Source organism: Perna viridis, chromosome 7 (assembly GCF_037379345.1).
Source record: "Perna viridis isolate PV_CMFRI_1.1 ecotype Kerala chromosome 7, ASM3737934v1, whole genome shotgun sequence".
NCBI lineage: Eukaryota > Metazoa > Mollusca > Bivalvia > Mytilida > Mytilidae > Perna > Perna viridis.
The window spans coordinates 48,614,693-48,632,508 of NC_142451.1; the positions used below are offsets into that span (position 1 = coordinate 48,614,693).

General features: G+C 31.3%; 1 protein-coding gene and 1 long non-coding RNA gene across 6 annotated transcripts; both read left to right on the forward strand.

The window, feature by feature from the left end:
* The first annotated feature begins 41 nt into the window (after positions 1 to 41).
* LOC148613077 (coatomer subunit zeta-1-like) lies at positions 42 to 15,663 on the forward strand. 2 transcript variants are annotated; one of them, XM_088595109.1, is made up of 8 exons: positions 42 to 200; positions 5,735 to 5,803; positions 8,742 to 8,823; positions 9,120 to 9,211; positions 10,311 to 10,444; positions 10,783 to 10,873; positions 13,186 to 13,206; positions 15,162 to 15,663. In XM_088595109.1, the coding sequence occupies exons 1-8, from the start codon at positions 183 to 185 to the stop codon at positions 15,207 to 15,209; spliced, it is 555 nt and encodes a 184-aa protein (XP_088451235.1). In that variant the 5' UTR covers positions 42 to 182; the 3' UTR covers positions 15,210 to 15,663. The 2 variants fall into 2 exon arrangements, with proteins under 2 accessions (XP_088451235.1, XP_088451236.1); XM_088595110.1 differs by lacking the exon at positions 13,186 to 13,206 and having other exon boundaries at positions 43 to 200.
* Positions 277 to 5,415, forward strand: LOC148613078 (uncharacterized). Of its 4 annotated transcripts, XR_015924556.1 has the most exons (4): positions 277 to 1,047; positions 2,169 to 2,207; positions 2,419 to 2,474; positions 2,884 to 5,415. It is a non-coding gene; the product is annotated as an uncharacterized LOC148613078 (long non-coding RNA). The 4 variants fall into 4 exon arrangements; XR_015924557.1 differs by lacking the exon at positions 2,169 to 2,207; XR_015924554.1 differs by lacking the exon at positions 2,169 to 2,207 and having other exon boundaries at positions 2,419 to 2,540; positions 2,884 to 2,973.
* Positions 15,664 to 17,816: the final 2,153 nt, after the last annotated feature.

Consider the following 17,816-nt stretch of genomic DNA (forward strand, 5'->3'; position numbering starts at 1 on the left):
TGAGGAGTACGAAAGTAGTTTTCTGCATCTTTTCTGTGCTTTTAGAAGGGCTTTGGCAGTAGATAATTCATTAACTATGTTGACATTGAGCTACTTCCACGTCGATTTTGTTGCTTAATTTTTGCCGACTGTTGACTTTCAATTTTAGAATATTCTCCCACTACAGTGCTTTAATATCTGTCATGGACGGTGGAATATTGGTAAGATCTTTTGAGCTGCATAAAAAGACTCCCCCAAAAGGAATTAATTACAACAGAACAGGGAGGCCAGGGGAATTGTGAATATTCTCAATAGGGAGGTCGGTAGTGCGTTTATCTATATTCTTGCGAGAGCAAAATTCTCAATTTTGAGTCAACTTTAACACGTTAGAAAATGGTTAAAAATCCATTGCATGACAATAAAAAATATATGTAATTGAAGATGAGACATTTCTCTTTCTAAATATACAACTTTCATTGTTATTGGAGTTATTGGTCATTTGGTACAAACGTTTGAAGTGACGATACTTTGAGAAAAATGGCCGCCTGAAAAACTATGTGTCAAAGATCATACCTATTTCAAAATTCATTCCGCAAGCTATTACTGGACCGATTTTCTTCATTTATGGCTTAAATTTTTGGAAATATCTTCAATTTTGATAATCCGGTTGTCAGGCTAATTTTTTGGTTACAAAACATATTTTTTACGTAATTTTAAGGAAAAACATGTTGAAAAAAAATAGTTTTTGCGTACCCGGAATGCACTGACAGTCGGATTCCGAAAATTTAATCCTTTCTGCGTCCATCCGTAACCCTGGTTTCAGAAGAAAAACAATAATAGCTTGCGGAATCGATTGGATATTAGGGTGGTCAGGGCGTGGTTTTCACAAAAATTAAAGCGGGACCGGTTATCGTTCTTGCTAACCGGATGTTACTGATCCGCCATAGCTTCTGTTAAGATTTTCGAACACTCGTGGATAAATGCCTTTTACCGACTGTTTTCTGGACGGATTTTTGACTGGTGGTGCAGACAACGATGGACCTAGGCCATGGAGGCCAATCACTTACGGTAAGTACCTAAATTATGTCTAATATAAGCCTAATCGCCCTGTTTCCGTAAGGTCAAATTCTAGAATGACCTTTTATCATCTGCAAGCTTAAAAACTATATTCACCTTCTTGGAAGGTCTGATTTTCGTTTGATTCTGCATGAGCTGATTTAAAAAAGATTACTCTCATTTAGCATTAGTTGGAATATGTTTCCATAACATTTTTATTAAACGATGAATATGTAATGAGGTAAATTCTCCCAACGTTTGATTGCAATCCATTCAAAATCTTTCGGACTTTATCGACTTTCCTATATTATCGGAAGTCTCTGTATTTTACCTAGCTTTTTTTCTATTGGTTGGGAGAATTTGCACATATTGCATTTAATTTCCTTGATAATTCAATTTTAATTTATATGTAGTGCCCAATTTATATGAAACTCACATGTTTAAGCATAAACCTTCTTTATATTTATTTTAACTGTTTTATTTATTCAAAATTATCATATGTAGAAAAAAAAATCAACCTTAAATTGCTTCTTCAAATGATACACAACTTTTTTTTCTGGTTTTCATTTTATCAGTTAATATATATTAATTATGACTTTTATTAGAACAATTATCTGGTAGCCCTGCTTGTACTTTACTTGATAAATAGAACTTATTTGATGAGATGTATATATGTGGCAATTGCATATTTTACATATGACCTGCATCTTCTTAAGTTTACTTTATATATTCATACTGTACAATTTTTAACAGCTAACTTACATATTCATTTTTTAGAGGATTGTAGATGCTCTACTTATTTAATATTCATATACATGTACAATTGCTTGGAAAAGGTTTAAAATCCTAGTAATATACATTATTTATCATTAAATTTTAACTAATTATGGTTTAATATTTTTTTGGCCTTTTTAGGATCACATTGATTGACTCATAATACCAATCTTTTGTTGTATGTATATGAAACATACTTGTACTATGTTTTTTCTTCTAATTATTGATTTATTTCAGAAGAAAGTATTAGTAAACAGGCTGCCTAAATATTTATTTTATTTTGTCATATAAAAAGTAAACACTGATGTAAATTTTATTATGATTTAGTTTTATTTTCTGTTTGTTTTTCATCATTTTAGTTTCATTTTGTTGAGTTCTGGAGATGTTTCGAATTCATGGTAAGTTAGTTTTTATACTTTGATTTAGTTTAGTAGCTTTATTTGTTTTAATAATAAAACTTTTGAGTCTTTTAATTATGGTAACAAATAAGCATTTACATTTGAATCATATATTACTTACAAGAACTGTCGATTAGTTTTGTGTTTAGACTCTGCTTTAAAACTGCCTCACAGTACATATTCATTGAATTCCACTACTTGTTTATTTCAGATGGCCTGAGCAGCATAGTGGGCTATGCTATGAGACGAATATGGACCGAGTCTGAGGTAGGACCATGTGGGGTACAGTAAGTAGGGTAGTTCCAGACACACCTGAACCCGATAACCTGATTGGTAAGAGAGTTCAACACTTGATAGAAGAACCAGACGGATCACGCAGCGAAATTATTCATATTAAGTTATTTAACATAACATTAATATAATCTTATAAAACAATCTTCTTGTTTTGAAATGAAGATAATTATTCTGGAAAAGGAAGTTTGGTGTTTTTAACTCCTCGCCACATCTTTTGTCAACCGCTTTGTGAGCAACCAACATCAAATAAAGTTTTACATTTTTTCAGATTGTTAGCAAACCAGATTATGATTTAATAGAAAGTAAACTAACTGTAAGTAAATTGATAAGGTAAATGATGTTAATAGGTGTAATGTCCTTATGTACATAATCTCTTTTGTAGATTTGGCAGACATAGTAGATCCTGGTGAAGAAACCCTTCTGGCCTGAAATGGAAACTTCGAAAAGTTCATTAAACTTAATCAAATGATGATATTTTGTTTATTATCATTTAATGTACATAATAGTACACATGAGGAAACAGCTAGGGCTTCAAAGTTTCATAGTGAAAGTATGCGCATTGGTTCAAGTCAATGTATTCATAAAAATTTTCTCAATTTCTTGGGAAAACAGCATTTGTTTTTGAAATTTTATTCAATTTTAACATAATAATGAGATTATTATTATATTAAAAGACCCTATTTAAACAAGAAAACATTACAAGACTAATTAGGAATCTTAGAATTGACCAGACCTTGATATAATATTATTTTCCCACTTTTTGTGGCAAAAATGTATGTTTATTTTGATTATCGTCTGGCTTCATTTAAGGTATAGGCCTAACAAATTTTCATCCACATTAAACATTTTATAGCAAAATAAGATGAAAGTATCTTCATGTGATAGCTTAGATTCTAAGCTTTAAAATGGTACCACATAAGTATATGGTAGGTTGATATTTTGATAAATATAAGCATAAATATGCGTTTTTTTTTTTAAATCTGAAATTTTCAAAAATGTTCGATTTACCCCCATTTTTCAACATTTGCTTGTTGGTTTTTAAATATAATTCAATTATTTCTTGATAAAAATGTGTTTTTACATATTTAATCACAATAACAATAACTGTCATGTGCTAAAAACTGCTTTTAAATTCAAAATGTCTTTTTTTGTCTGACCTTTCGCCATTTTTTCCACTGAAAATAGCTCTAAAATTTACCCTAAAATTTAAATTTTCGACCTCAAAAAATTTTTTTGAGCTGAAAAACATGATTTTTCAAGTCAAGCAACTTTATTGCCACACAAAACAAGTGACAGAAAAAATTAAATATTTTTTTTGAATTCTTAGTAAGCAAAAATGTATTTTTTTGTTGAAAAAACGCATTTAAAAAAAAGGGGGTCTGCCGCAGTGTTTCTGATTCCAATGAAAAACAAATCAGAGGTTTTGACATAATATTTGTTTATTTATTTCTGTTTAATGGATTACTCTTGAAAGAACAGCAAAGTATCAGATTTCTACTACCTTCCAATTTCCAAATATGAATATCCAAAAATGGCACTTTAATTCACGATGCTGTTGACACATAGCAAAAAAAAACTAAGTCCAAAGTGTTTTTTTGCCAATTTTAAAAAAGTGTAATTTTCTTTGTATCTAAGATACAAGTTTCCTGAATGGCTTAAATCAAAGTATGAAATGGCTTTATTTAAATGATTAAGACACAATGTATGAATTTCTTTACCTGTTTGACTTATGTGGGCCACAGAAGTGCCCAAAATGTGACATTTTTGCCCTCGCAAGAAAAATGACCAAAATTTTGAACTTTAAATTGTAATAACTTTTGAACCCCTAGACCGATTTTAAAAATTTTTGCACCAGTAAGTTACATTTCTTGGGCTCTTTCAAACTAATATAAACTTGTACATTTTCTATATACTTCATATTTTGACTGACCTCCCTATTCTCAATCGAAATTCCAATTGCAGAATTCTACACAAGTAATACTCCAGCAGTGCTAGAGGTTGTCTTGCAGGCTATTTTCTAACTTGGTGCTATCCCAACCTCTAGCATCTGACATGTTGAAAGCCACTGCAAATGTGAATAAGCTAAACATGTTTTAAACTACTTATCTATCTATCTATCTATCTATCTATCTATCTTCATATTTCACACTTCATCATTATACTGACTATAACATGCTGTTTGCATGCGTGGCTACCACATAAATTTAAAAAGAACTTTTACTATTAGTGATGAAAAATAATATATATGCAGTGAAAATATTGGGTTTTTTTTGTAGTCAAAACTACAAATGTGATTTTTGGCGACCATCATGTGATTAGCGAGTTTCAAGGAAAGTTAACCAGCCAACAGGTTATCTAGTAAAACATCCCTTAACATCATACTTTAAAAATATGTTCCTTACATTTTAAGAAGTTTAAAATGTAGCTTGAATATGTCAATTGGAATTTGGTATGATATCCACAATTTTATTGACTTGTAAAGCATTGTTTATGATCTGCCATTTTAATTTCCGGTAAATGGGATGTGCCAAAACCTACGTGACGGTCCTGATCGTTTTTTAGTGTTCAAACGAAATTATCATGGTAATTTAAGATATGTTACCTTGCAAATTAGTTGTTTATTGTCAACATAAAAATGAACAAGAAGCAGATGATTAACATTTTCTTTTTTCGTAATGATGGATCTGTTGAAATATGATTTTATTTTTAAAATATGAGTTCAGAAATGGAGTACTTATTTTGTTAATGTAAAGTGCATGTACATGAAAAACTTCAATGGGACATGGAAGGGAATATTCGAAAATGGAAAAGTTTTTGATAAAATTTAAAAATAAATGAAAAGATAGTTGAAGAAAGAAGAAGAAAGGCAAATCCAAGAGAAAACAGATGATAGTACCAAAAAAAAAAACAAAAATGTGATGAGCATAGACATTTTTTGAATTAATGGAAAAAAATTTGGCTAGTTGAATTTCTATTTGGCTAGCAAGATCAATATTCCATTAGCCAGAATGGCAAGTTGGGGAAAAAAATTTTTTCCCACTCTGAAAATTTGTCTTTAGCTAAGGCTAAGTTAATTTACTATATCTACTTGTCAACAAGAAGTTAAAGAATTATTATTGCTGATATTTGTTTAAATCATATCACATGGTGAAGTAAAGAGGGGATATGGTTCATATTACATTTACAATGTATTTTTTGCAATTCATTTCTCTACTAATCTTAAATATTTTCAGGAGCCTACACTTTATATGGTTAAAGCCATAGCTATACTCGACAATGATGGAAACCGTTTAGTAACAAAGGTACAGTGACTATTCATTTTTTTCTCAAACTGAATTATATTCTTTTTATAAACTTAAGAAAGTAATATACAGGGACCATCCTAGACCCAAAATTCAGGAAGACTTCACTTCTCCCTCAGAGAAAAATAGGGAGAAGTTTCAAATCTCAGGGAGACTTCTCAGTGTGCGCAGGTTTCATTAGTTAAATTTTAATTTTGAATGATGTTATCATATAATGACATTCCTTTTTTGAACAACTACATCTTTCTAAGACTATGCAAAAAGACAAAAAGGTATATGATCATTAACTAATGTATTTGATATTTTTTTTTTTCAATTAAAAGACATTAAGTTATTATAAAATTTCACATCTAGTCAATCTAATGTCTAAAAACTTTTATCATTTACACGGTGTCTTCTAGCTATTCCAACATTTAGAAATTACATATTCTACCTATTTCAACATGCACACACCACAGTTCATTCTCATCAAGTCATTCACTGAACTATTGTTTAAATTGGTTTTCAACCTTGACTTGATTTGATTTTGGGTAGAGAATCCTCTTTCACTATTCACTGGTAGAAGTGTGCAGCACTGAACAAGTTTTACAATATTTGGTATTATATCTTCAAAAATTCATGCCAAATTTTTCACAAATTTCACTAAGGGAGAAAGTTTGAAAAGAACCTGTAACAAACCTTTTGTATTGTTTATATTCCATAGGCACTAGTTCTTTGTCAATTCCTTGGATAGCAAAATCATTAGCTAAAATGGTAACACTTTGGTTTCCAAATGTTGCCAACTCTCCTTTTTTGTGAGCAGAAGTAATGTGAAGAGGCTGCATTACTTGCATTTTTTTCTTGATCAAACCACTCTCTTGAAAACTATCTTTTAAATTGTCTATATATTGTGGCATAATAGATCTGAGGATATCTTCAGTGTGCAATGTTCATTAATCAATGATAAATTTTAATTTTCAGTAAGTATTTATTTGTGAACTAAAGCAAAGGATAATTAATTCATAGTTTACGATGTTTACTGTCACTTCGGGGTGACTTCCAATCAACTGATGTTACGCATTCAGATCCTACAATGTTGACATGTGTACAGTGAGCAGTAACATTTTTAACAGTCATATATCAATATATTTATGGTATTAAGTGTAATACTTAATTCATTTAAGTGTCAAAATTTTTTTTATAAGAACTTTGACATCGTAGTGACAGGTGTGTTGTGTATATATTCATTTTCATAAATGTCAGCGTAAATTCTAGAGAAGTTCCGATTGAGTACTCGATGGGAGATCAGATGCAGGGCAGAATGTATTGACCTGCTGTGAATCGTCTCATTTCAGTTGTGAAAACACACAATAATGTTATATTCAAAGAATCACCGATGCTCTACTGGATTTTCCTTGTAGATTTTGAAAAGTTACAAGGGTGATGTGTTGGATTTTAAGGGCGACGTTAACTTCTCTTTTGTGGTATATCCGGTGAAGTTTGAAACCAAAAAGCGACTGTTTCGCCTCAGTCGCCCACTAGGATGGTCCTTGATATATTTTTTTGATCAGTTTCCACTTGATTAGACTGCTGGTTCAGATCAGTTTTCTATCATTGATTTATATATATACCGAGTGGTCTAGGGCGCTGGACTTAGTGCAGGCGGTGTTGCCATAGATGTCACAGCGGTACGAGTTCGAGTCCCGCGGAGGGAACGACAAAAATTTGCTCGCAAAGTTGACAGTTCTAACATTGTTGGGAATTTTTCAGACCCTTCTATAAATTTACGTTATCTTCCCTGTATCAATTTGATCCGATGGAGCCGTGTGTATATATATATATATACAGTATTATAATGATACATGTGTTTACAGTATTTTGATGATACATTATGAACTTGTGTTTATAGTATTATGATGATGCGTGTGAACTTGTGTTTTCAGTATTATGTTGATGCATGTGAACTTGTGTTTTCAGTATTATGATGATACATGTGAACTTGTGTTTTCAGTATTATGATGATACATGTGAACTTGTGTTTACAGTATTATGTTGATACATGTGAACTTGTGTTTACAGTATTATGTTGATACATGTGTTTACAGTATTGTGTTGATACATGTGAACTTGTGTTTACAGTATTATGATGATACATGTGAACTTGTGTTTACAGTATTATGTTGATACATGTGAACTTGTGTTTACAGTGTTATGTTGATACATGTGTTTACAGTATTGTGTTGATACACGTGAACTTGTGTTTACAGTATTATGATGATACATTATGAACTTGTGTTTACAGTATTATGTTGATACATATGAACTTGTGTTTACAGTATTATGATGATACATGTGAACTTGTGTTTACAGTATTATGTTGATACATGTGAACTTGTGTTTACAGTATTATGTTGGTACATGTGTTTACAGTATTGTGTTGATACATGTGAACTTGTGTTTACAGTATTATGATGATACATGTGAACTTGTGTTTACAGTATTATGTTGATACATGTGAACTTGTGTTTACAGTGTTATGTTGATACATGTGTTTACAGTATTGTGTTGATACACATGAACTTGTGTTTACAGTATTATGATGATACATTATGAACTTGTGTTTACAGTATTATGTTGATACATATGAACTTGTGTTTACAGTATTATGATGATACATGTGAACTTGTGTTTACAGTATTATGTTGATACATGTGAACTTGTGTTTACAGTATTATGTTGGTACATGTGTTTACAGTATTGTGTTGATACATGTGAACTTGTGTTTACAGTATTATGATGATACATGTGAACTTGTGTTTACAGTATTATGTTGATACATGTGAACTTGTGTTTACAGTATTTTGATGATACATGTCAACTTGTGTTTACAGTATTATGATGATACATGTGAACTTGTGTTTACAGTATTATGTTGATACATATGAACTTGTATTTTCAGTATTATGATGAACAGTTTTCTACAGCTAAGGAACAGAAGGCATTTGAGAAGAATCTTTTCAACAAAACACACAAAGCCAACTGTAAGTAATTATTGTAAATTTGGAAAATTCTCATGGTTTACTTTAAAAAAATTGAAATTTTCACCAGGACAAATAACTGCAAAAATTGAGTAAATCCTTATGATCCCCCATACACTGGAGATGTTAGACAAAGTGCATGTTTCTTGTATGTAATGATTTGAAATGATACAGGAAAAACTAAGTTACTATAGAAGGAAATTTCATGGCATTTGCTTTAAAACTTAAATGCAGAAGGAAGAATACTTAGGACCACCTTATGCATATACAATTTATTGTTTAATGTTAATCTTTTTCAGCTGAAGTGATCATGTTCGAAGGTCTAACATGCGTATATAGAAGTAATGTTGATTTATTCTTCTATGTTGTTGGTAGTTCACAAGAAAATGAGGTATGCTCTATTGATATTATATATCCAAACCGAATCTCATTCCAACATGATAGTTTGACATGTTTGGTTCAAAATCCTTTGAAATTAATGCACAGGGACTTAAAATAAATTGGGGTTTCAACAGGTTTATTCAGCGTTCAGTTAGGAAATGTTCCATTTGTATTATAAAACAAATGGATGTAATGAAAGAGTTGAAATTTTTTTTTTTAATTTTAGAGATAAAACTTCTCAATTTATTACAGAAAAAAAAACTCAATCAGCAAGACTAAGGCCTCTTCCAGAGGAAGACAAGGAAGGCACAGCAAAACTTATTACAATCCATTGACTATAATCAATAACAGAATCTGAATAACAGAACATTTTTTAAATTACTTTTGTTCGTTGTAATTTGTCCAAGTTGGGTGGTAAGGCTTAGCATGTCGGACTAGTAGAAAGCAGGGTCTGTCCGATTGGTTCTTTCCGATCATTCTTGTCCTGAAAGGAATGAATTTTCTGCTTAGGGCATTAAACAATAATCAATCATTAATATTGCTCTTTATTAATCAACTACCCAAACTACGTTAAAATATGTCAAAAACTGACCAATTGATATGAATTCAAAACGGGCATCTATACGGGCCAATATGAAAAAAGAGGGCCAACATGGATCAAATCTGGGCCAATACGGCATCATAATTTCCAGTCGTTTGACACTGCCATTTCTAGATAGAATTGGATTTCATGAACTTTGATCACCAGGACTAAAAGCTACAGAAACACAAAAAAATCTTCCGTTTTATACAAAAAGAATATTTAAGACTGATTAAAGCAAATAAATGTACATGTTCTTGGTAAAACACAAAAACAACTGTTCTGCAAATCATCTAGTTGAGTTGGTTAATAAAATTGTCAATAAATATGTAATTTCATATTGGCCCTGTTATAGGTTTCGGTCAATCATATTGGCTTCAACAACCGTATTGGATCGGCGATGCCTTGGGACCAATACGACTGCCTCGACCAATATGACAAACCTCTAACCTATAATGGGGCCAGTATGAAATTACATATCTATTAACGTATAATATCACTTTGACGTCTTTTTTTTTTGTACTTGTAGCTCATTTTAGCCAGTGTTCTAAATGCTCTTTATGAAGCTGTTAGTCAAATATTACGAAAGAATGTTGAAAAGAGAGCCCTGTTAGATAATATGGATGCTGTGTTTTTAGCTGTTGATGAAATTTGTGATGGAGGGTAAGACTGTGCTGATAGTGTTGTAATTTATACTTCATGTCATTAATGGCAAAAATATATCAATTTAAAAAAATTGCTAACTTGGATTCTAAAGTGCTGGCTTTGGTGTTAAATGCTAAAAATATGTTACATGGCTTATCATTGTAGTAAATGTCATTTTGTGTTAATGCTGAGTATAAAATGAAGGTAAAATATTAATGATGAGTAGACTTTGTTAAAAACAATGAATATGAAGAATTGTTAATCTTGTATATCAGCTTATTTTGGATAATTTGTAATAATTAATAATAATCACACATGTTACAAATTATCCTAATTTTACCTTAATTTTATTGTAGAATAATACTTGATTCTGACGCATCCTCAATAGTCCAGAAAGTTTCAGTAAAAACAGATGATCTTAATTTAGGAGAACAGACAATGGCCCAGGTAGGTTACCTCCCTTCAGTTGTGACAGTTACCTCCCATGTATTGGTGAATTGGAATGTTTTACTAATGCACTTATTGCACACATAGTTGTTAACTCTCACATTTTATGTGTCAGACTCCAGCTAATTCATGCCTCTAGCATAATATATCCTAAGTGTGAGCTGAGAATCTCACATATATGTGTATCTCTAGTTTGCCAAAGGTCATTATATACCATCTGTTGAAATGTTCCAAGGAAACAATGTTAACATACATTGTATCAGAACATTCAGTCGATAAGTTTGTCAGAAGGCTGTATTATATTAAAAAAGGAAAAAAAATAAAGTAAAAGTGAAAGGGGAATTTGCTTTTATCTGTATGCTCTATTTCTCTACTTAAAATGAAGGGTAAAAAGAGATGTCTAACGAAATCTCTTAAGATGACATAGGATATCTTCCATTAACTATTTTTTTCACAGGTATGAATGCACAGTTCACAAAATTGTTATGGCTGTTTATAGAAATAAATATCCTAGCTTATAATATTTCTTCATGTAGAATAGCTTGCTACACACAATGTCAGTATTATTGTCCCTTAATATCTAGCTATAGATTAAAAGGGAGGAATCCACATGTGCTTTTGCATTTGACTGAATATTCAAACCTTATTGGTGAAAATTACACATTAGGAAGGTTAGCATATTCTTTATAATATAAGTTTAAAGCTGAACAGGGGTACAATACTACAATGATCAACTGTAAATGCAATAAAACTTCAAGTATCAACTAACAAGAATGACGTCATTCCGAATAAGTTTTTTGTTTCTTGGGGCATCCTGTTTATAAAATAAAAGCTTTGACAGATTTTGATAATTTTTTTTGGTCCTATGAAAGTCATCAAGCTCGTTTTTAGCTCACCTTGCCGAAGGCCATCATGTGAGCTATTGCCATCACTTGGTGTCCGTCGTCATCATCATTAAAAATTTTTCAAAACTTCTCCGCTAATACTACTTCACCCATTGGAACCAAACTTGGTATGAATGATCCTTGGGGTATCCTGCATGGAACTTTTTTTTTTAGCAGTTTTCAGCCAATATTTTGAAAACTATAATAGATAGAAAGAAACTTTCAGTTGCTGAAATAGTCCTTATGGTAAGCCCTACCAAAGTATTCTTGAGTCAAAATTGTTTGACAACTTGTTAAATTTTCTTACCTGTGAAAGACAAAATTCAACCAGGTGAGCGATTCAGGCCCCTGGGAGCCTCTTATTGTTTCTCAATGTTTATTTTGATTTTTTATTTCTGATTTCCATAGAATAAAGGGGGTACAGGCATAGCAAGTTTTTACCATTTTATTAAAAGAAAAAAAACTGAACAAACTTAATACAGTATGAAAACTTGACATAAGTTTTATAAGGCATTAGTTAGTATCATTTGGATAAAAACAATATCATTGGCACAGATGTAATATTATTGGGACAGATATAATATCATTGGGACAGATGTAATATCATTGGGACAGATACAATATCATTGGGGCAGATGTAATATCATTTGGACAGATATAATATCATTGGGATAGATACAATATCATTGGGGCAGATGTAATATCATTGGGATAGATGTAATATCATTTGGACAGATATAATATCATTGGGATAGATACAATATCATTGGGGCAGATGTAATATCATTGGGATATATATAATATCATTGGGACAGATGTAATATCTTTGGACAGGTGTAATATCATTAGGACACATATAACATCTTTGGGGGCAGATGTAATATCATTAGGACACGTGTAGTATCATTTGGGCAGATGTAATATCATTAGGACACATGTAATATCTTTGGGGACAGATGTGATATCATAAGGACATGTATAATATCATTTGGACATATGTAATATCATTAGGGGCACATGTAATATCTTTGGGGGCAGATGCAATATCATTAGGACACATGTAATATCTTTGGGGACAGATGTAATATCATAAGGACATGTGTAATATCATTTGGACAGATGTAATATAATTAGGGGCACATGTAATATCTTTGGGGGCAGATGTAATATCATTAGGACACATGTAATATCTTTGGGGACAGATGTAATATCATAAGGACATGTGTAATATCATTTGGACAGATGTAATATCATTAGGGGCACATGTAATATCTTTGGGGGCAGATGTAATATCATTAGGACACATGTAATATCTTTGGGGACAGATGTAATATCTTTGGGGGCAGATTTAATATCATTTGAACAAATTTAAAGAGAAAACTTCTATTTATCTTTACTTACTAACCTAATTTATTTACTAATTTAAAGAATATTTCTAAGAAATTGGAGGTAAGCAGATACTGGTGGTATAAGGTGTATAACTACCAATGTACATTAAAGAGGGTTTATTATATTTATTTAAAAAAAAACAGGTTCCCATTAATGATGGTATTGCTTATTTTCTAAGAACATAAGAGGTGAAAACTGTATTTATATGACCAGTTTGTATGATATGGCATTGTTGTCATCAGCGTCCATACACACTTTGTTTTGATGAGATAACTTGAGTAGAATGCTATTAGTTTTATAAATTTTTTTAAAACTATATTCCATACCAAATAAGAATGACTGGTAATAGCTTTAGGAGTTATGGCCCAAACCATTAGATAATTAACCATCAAAACAAACTTTATGTAAATTTGTACTAACTGCCTTCTTTTTTACCAATTTCAATGTGATTTTAAAGTCTTGATTTCTTTGGAGTCTTTGATATCTAGAATCTAACCTTGTATATTGATCTTCATTTTCAAATTTGTCCACGATAAGGTCCATAGGGTCCAAAAGTACCAGTAATAGTTGTTTGGTTTGTACAAATATTGAGTTACATGTAATAGGGTTCTTTAATCTAACCTAGCATTTGGTTTTGAATCTAATTGGTCCACACAATGGTCCAAAAAGTAATTAACTAAACTTGTTTGATTTCAAGTAATATTGTTTTTCAAATCTTGGACCCAAAACAAAACTATTGTTTGATTTGGTACCCCAATTAAATCCTTGTTTGCTGTATCTAATCATATATTTGATATGATTTTCAATTGTGAATCTTAATACAAAAAATAGGAAAAATTGCAACATGTTTTTCATATGTTTTGAAAACACCTGTTTCTCACACGAAAAACATGTGAAAAAACATATAAGGACTAACAAATTAATTCATAAAGGTAGATAAAATGGCAATTAACAGTCTTCCCTTGGACTTAATGTATGAAATGGTGTCATTTAGAAAAAGTTTTTGTTTCTATGTTACATTATAAGCACAAAAACAAATTTCCACATTGGTCCTTTACACGTTTCTGTCGTATCAAGCTGTGCCCATTGTGCATTTTGTTTGTATCATGTATGGTAATCAAACAATGTTGAATGATAATACAGGGGATATAATCATCAGTACCAATTTAAATAAGAAATGCTTTAGGTAGCATACAAATTTATCTCTTCCCTGTGTATGGCTGTAGTAATTATAAGTAGAAGCTTATTGGTAGCTAGTTGGGGAACAATTGTAATGTTTTTGTGTATATTTTATACCCTCACTCAACAAGTGGGATGTATATTGGATTCACCTTGTCCATCCTTTGGTGTCTGTCCCAACTTTGTTGCAATTATCTTATCTCCCAATAGAAGAATTGATTTCAAATTTCAAAGATGGGGACACATTGTGAATGACTTGGGCTGTAGCCCAGTATCAACTTCCTGTATGAGTGGGGGTATACCTAACACAACGAAACATGCAACTACATGGTGTTTAAGTTGTGGGTATTATTTACTGGACTCAGTCTTCATTAACTTGATAAAATCATTATAATGTGCAACTTATTGGCAAACTTCTTTTCATGATATCAAGATCAACACATATAAAAATAAATGGAATTAAAATTAGAAATTTGCATGTTTTTGTTTTCAAATCTTCGAAATTATTTATGCTTTTTTTACAGATGTTTAAATTTTTTTACAATGTGAACATTTATTTAAAATGCAGTGAACATAATTTTAATCATTACCAATGCAAATTTTTTTAGAACAAAAATTAAAATTGCATATGGTCTGTGTTGCTAAAGTCACAAAACTAATTCATTACATAAGTTATGTAATTTACAGTATAATTTGAAATGTAATTGTAATTTCTCTTTGTACCATAACTTAGGAAACAAGCTTCAATATATCACTTTATTGCTGTTGTGAAAATACATTTTACAGACAAGGAAAAAAATTGGAGATATAAAATAAAATTCTACTTTTGTTTTCAGGTTTTACAGAGTGCAAAAGAACAGATCAAATGGTCATTATTAAAATGAACATTAAATCATTCATTATTTATTTGTGAGGAGGGAGGCTGTGGTGATGTGATATCTGGTCCTCTTTTTATTGTATTCCATAGACCTGGGTTTTATGGACTATCCTGATGATAGAGTAGAGATTGAAGGGATCAATAAGCTAACACATTTGAATTTTTACCAATAAGTTCTTTCAGTTTAAGAAGATCTTGGACATGCATGTGTATATAAAAAGGGCCATAACTCTTTTAGTACTTTATCTCTTTAATTGTTGATATGGTAGTATTTCTCTTATTATAGAAATTATATGATTTCTAAAGATGCAAAATTGTTTATTGGTAATTTGTCTATGAAATATTTAATTTACGTTTTTTGTGGAGAACCAGTGTAAATGTTGAGGAAGGGATAATTGTTATCTACTCATTACTTCATTAGACATACTTCATGTACATGTAATAAAATATTGTAAAAATAATTTACTCTTTTCATTTTACACTCCATGGATGGACAGTGAAGAAGGGGAGGTTGCACTGAATGATAAAAAAATCACTTCAGTGAGTTTCTTCATTTTAACCATTTTTTTCTATAAAAAAAAACCGGAGGGTGCACACTTAGTGTGTTGACAGATTGTCTCTTTACTGCTGAGGTTTCATTGATAATGTTTTTTTTCAAGAGGTTTGCACAGTTAGTCTACAACTAATATTCTATGAGTTCACTAAAATACAGATTATTCAGGAAATGAGTTAAAAATACACAGATACACACAACAACAAAACATGTTCACAAAACAAAAGAAATTTAGAGATGTTTGTACATACTGTTAATCTTGGTTCTTTTCAATTTTACGTTTTTTTTTTTCACTTCTACAATGTAAGAGGTTGGCTTTTTGTTCCTCCTTACACCAAGTCAGACGTCAAGCATTGCTGGAGGAATGTTTTACTATGATCTTTGCATTACTGCCTCTTTATATATATACTAGTATTTATTCCTCAAAACAAAAGTACATTGTAACAATGGACAGGAGGAGGGTCCCAATGTGTTAAAAGGGAGTGAGGTGGTTGGGTCAATCAGAACACCTCAGCCTTTCTAGTTACACACATTTTTTTTTTAGTGTAGCGGAAATGACCGAGTAGTTGCGATTGGTGGTTGGTTTGGTAGCAGGAATTGAGGAGAAAGACACCAGGAGTAAAATGACAGGGACTTGATTAATACTTGTCAGTATTATTTCTTGTTTTTATCCTTTTCATTTTTTAAAAGGAAGAGAAAGGTGAATGTGATCTGCTACCCGACTCCTTGTCCGCCCATATTAATTTGTACCTTGTGAAAATTAAGACGACCGCATGAATTACTTGTTTAGTAATAAGAGTTATCTCCCTTTAACTTTTAGTTTTACGATACTTTTTTTCTTTTCTTTATAAATTTTCATTTTATTCCAATTTCAAATACTGAACTTTTCTTAGAATTCAATAAAAAATAATACATTTTGCTTTGTCTTTGGGCTAATGTTGTTATTAGAATCTGTCTCATTTTTATACAAAAACTCCTTTTTCAAATAAATCCAACAACATTTTTTCTTGTAAACGAAATGAACATGTTTATTTTTAAAGGATTTTAAATAATTTTTGGTGAAAAGTAACATGTTAACAATATGGTTAAAACAATACAGTTGTGACTGAGGTCGACCATGGTTTACACCAATTAATCATTCGTGACTAGATTACCAAGGTATTTAGCTCATAAAGACAATTGTCCTGGAAGTTTTGTGGTTAATAATGGTGAAACGTTATGCAAGTGCATTGTTATGGTTTATATAGGTTTAGTTTTCGATTCCTTCCATGTTGAAGTCAAATAAAAATCACACCTAGAGTTTATGTAGAGACTGTCACTCGGCCAAAAGTACCAAATGGACGTGAAATCTCCTATTCTAGTATACTTACTCCCACAATATTCCTATATAGTCGACTTAGATAAGTATAGTTCTCCCACTATCATTATACAGCAGATTGACATACTTATGCTGTACTTATGTAGGTCGTTACACAATAAATTGATAAATTAATATCTGTGCTTAGAAACTGCATCAGTGCCGAGCTTATGATGACTAAATGTAATTACTTTCCCCATTGCATTGTGGTGTAAAAAGTAATGGACGTTTATTTTTATATTACAAGTATCTAGAAAGAGCTGTCATATTATACTTTGATCGCATATGAAGTTTTGATTGTCCGTCTAGAGCTGTCTGTCCGTAACATAGATGTCAACACGTAGCAATCAAAATCAAAGGATGGATTTCTACCAAATCTTTGTAGTACATTCTCCTTAGGAACATCTAAAATTCTATTCATTATTTACATGAACGGACCAAGGAAAAATGGGACTTGCAGTTCCTAGATTCACAGTATTTCATAGAAAGTGGGTGCTACTCTCTTCATTGCCCTTTGTTGGTTTTTCCTTCATCTTTTGTTGTTGTTTTTACTACGTTTTTATTGGTTGTTTCTGTATCTGTTTTCTGGTCTTTGTTTCATGATTATTGTTATAAGAAGGGTTCCTTTAGCTTTGACTCTTATTTATCTCCCCATCCAGGCCCTCTTTTCATATTGCATCTTTTCACATATGGATAAAAAATAT

What these genes read in the sequence shown, in the direction of transcription:
- LOC148613077 (XM_088595109.1), top strand. An exon ending in CAAAACACACAAAGCCAACT is followed by an intron (nt 8,824 to 9,119) that starts GTAAGTAATTAT and finishes AATCTTTTTCAG; the next exon opens with CTGAAGTGATCATGTTCGAA. An exon ending in GTAGTTCACAAGAAAATGAG is followed by an intron (nt 9,212 to 10,310) that starts GTATGCTCTATT and finishes TTGTACTTGTAG; the next exon opens with CTCATTTTAGCCAGTGTTCT.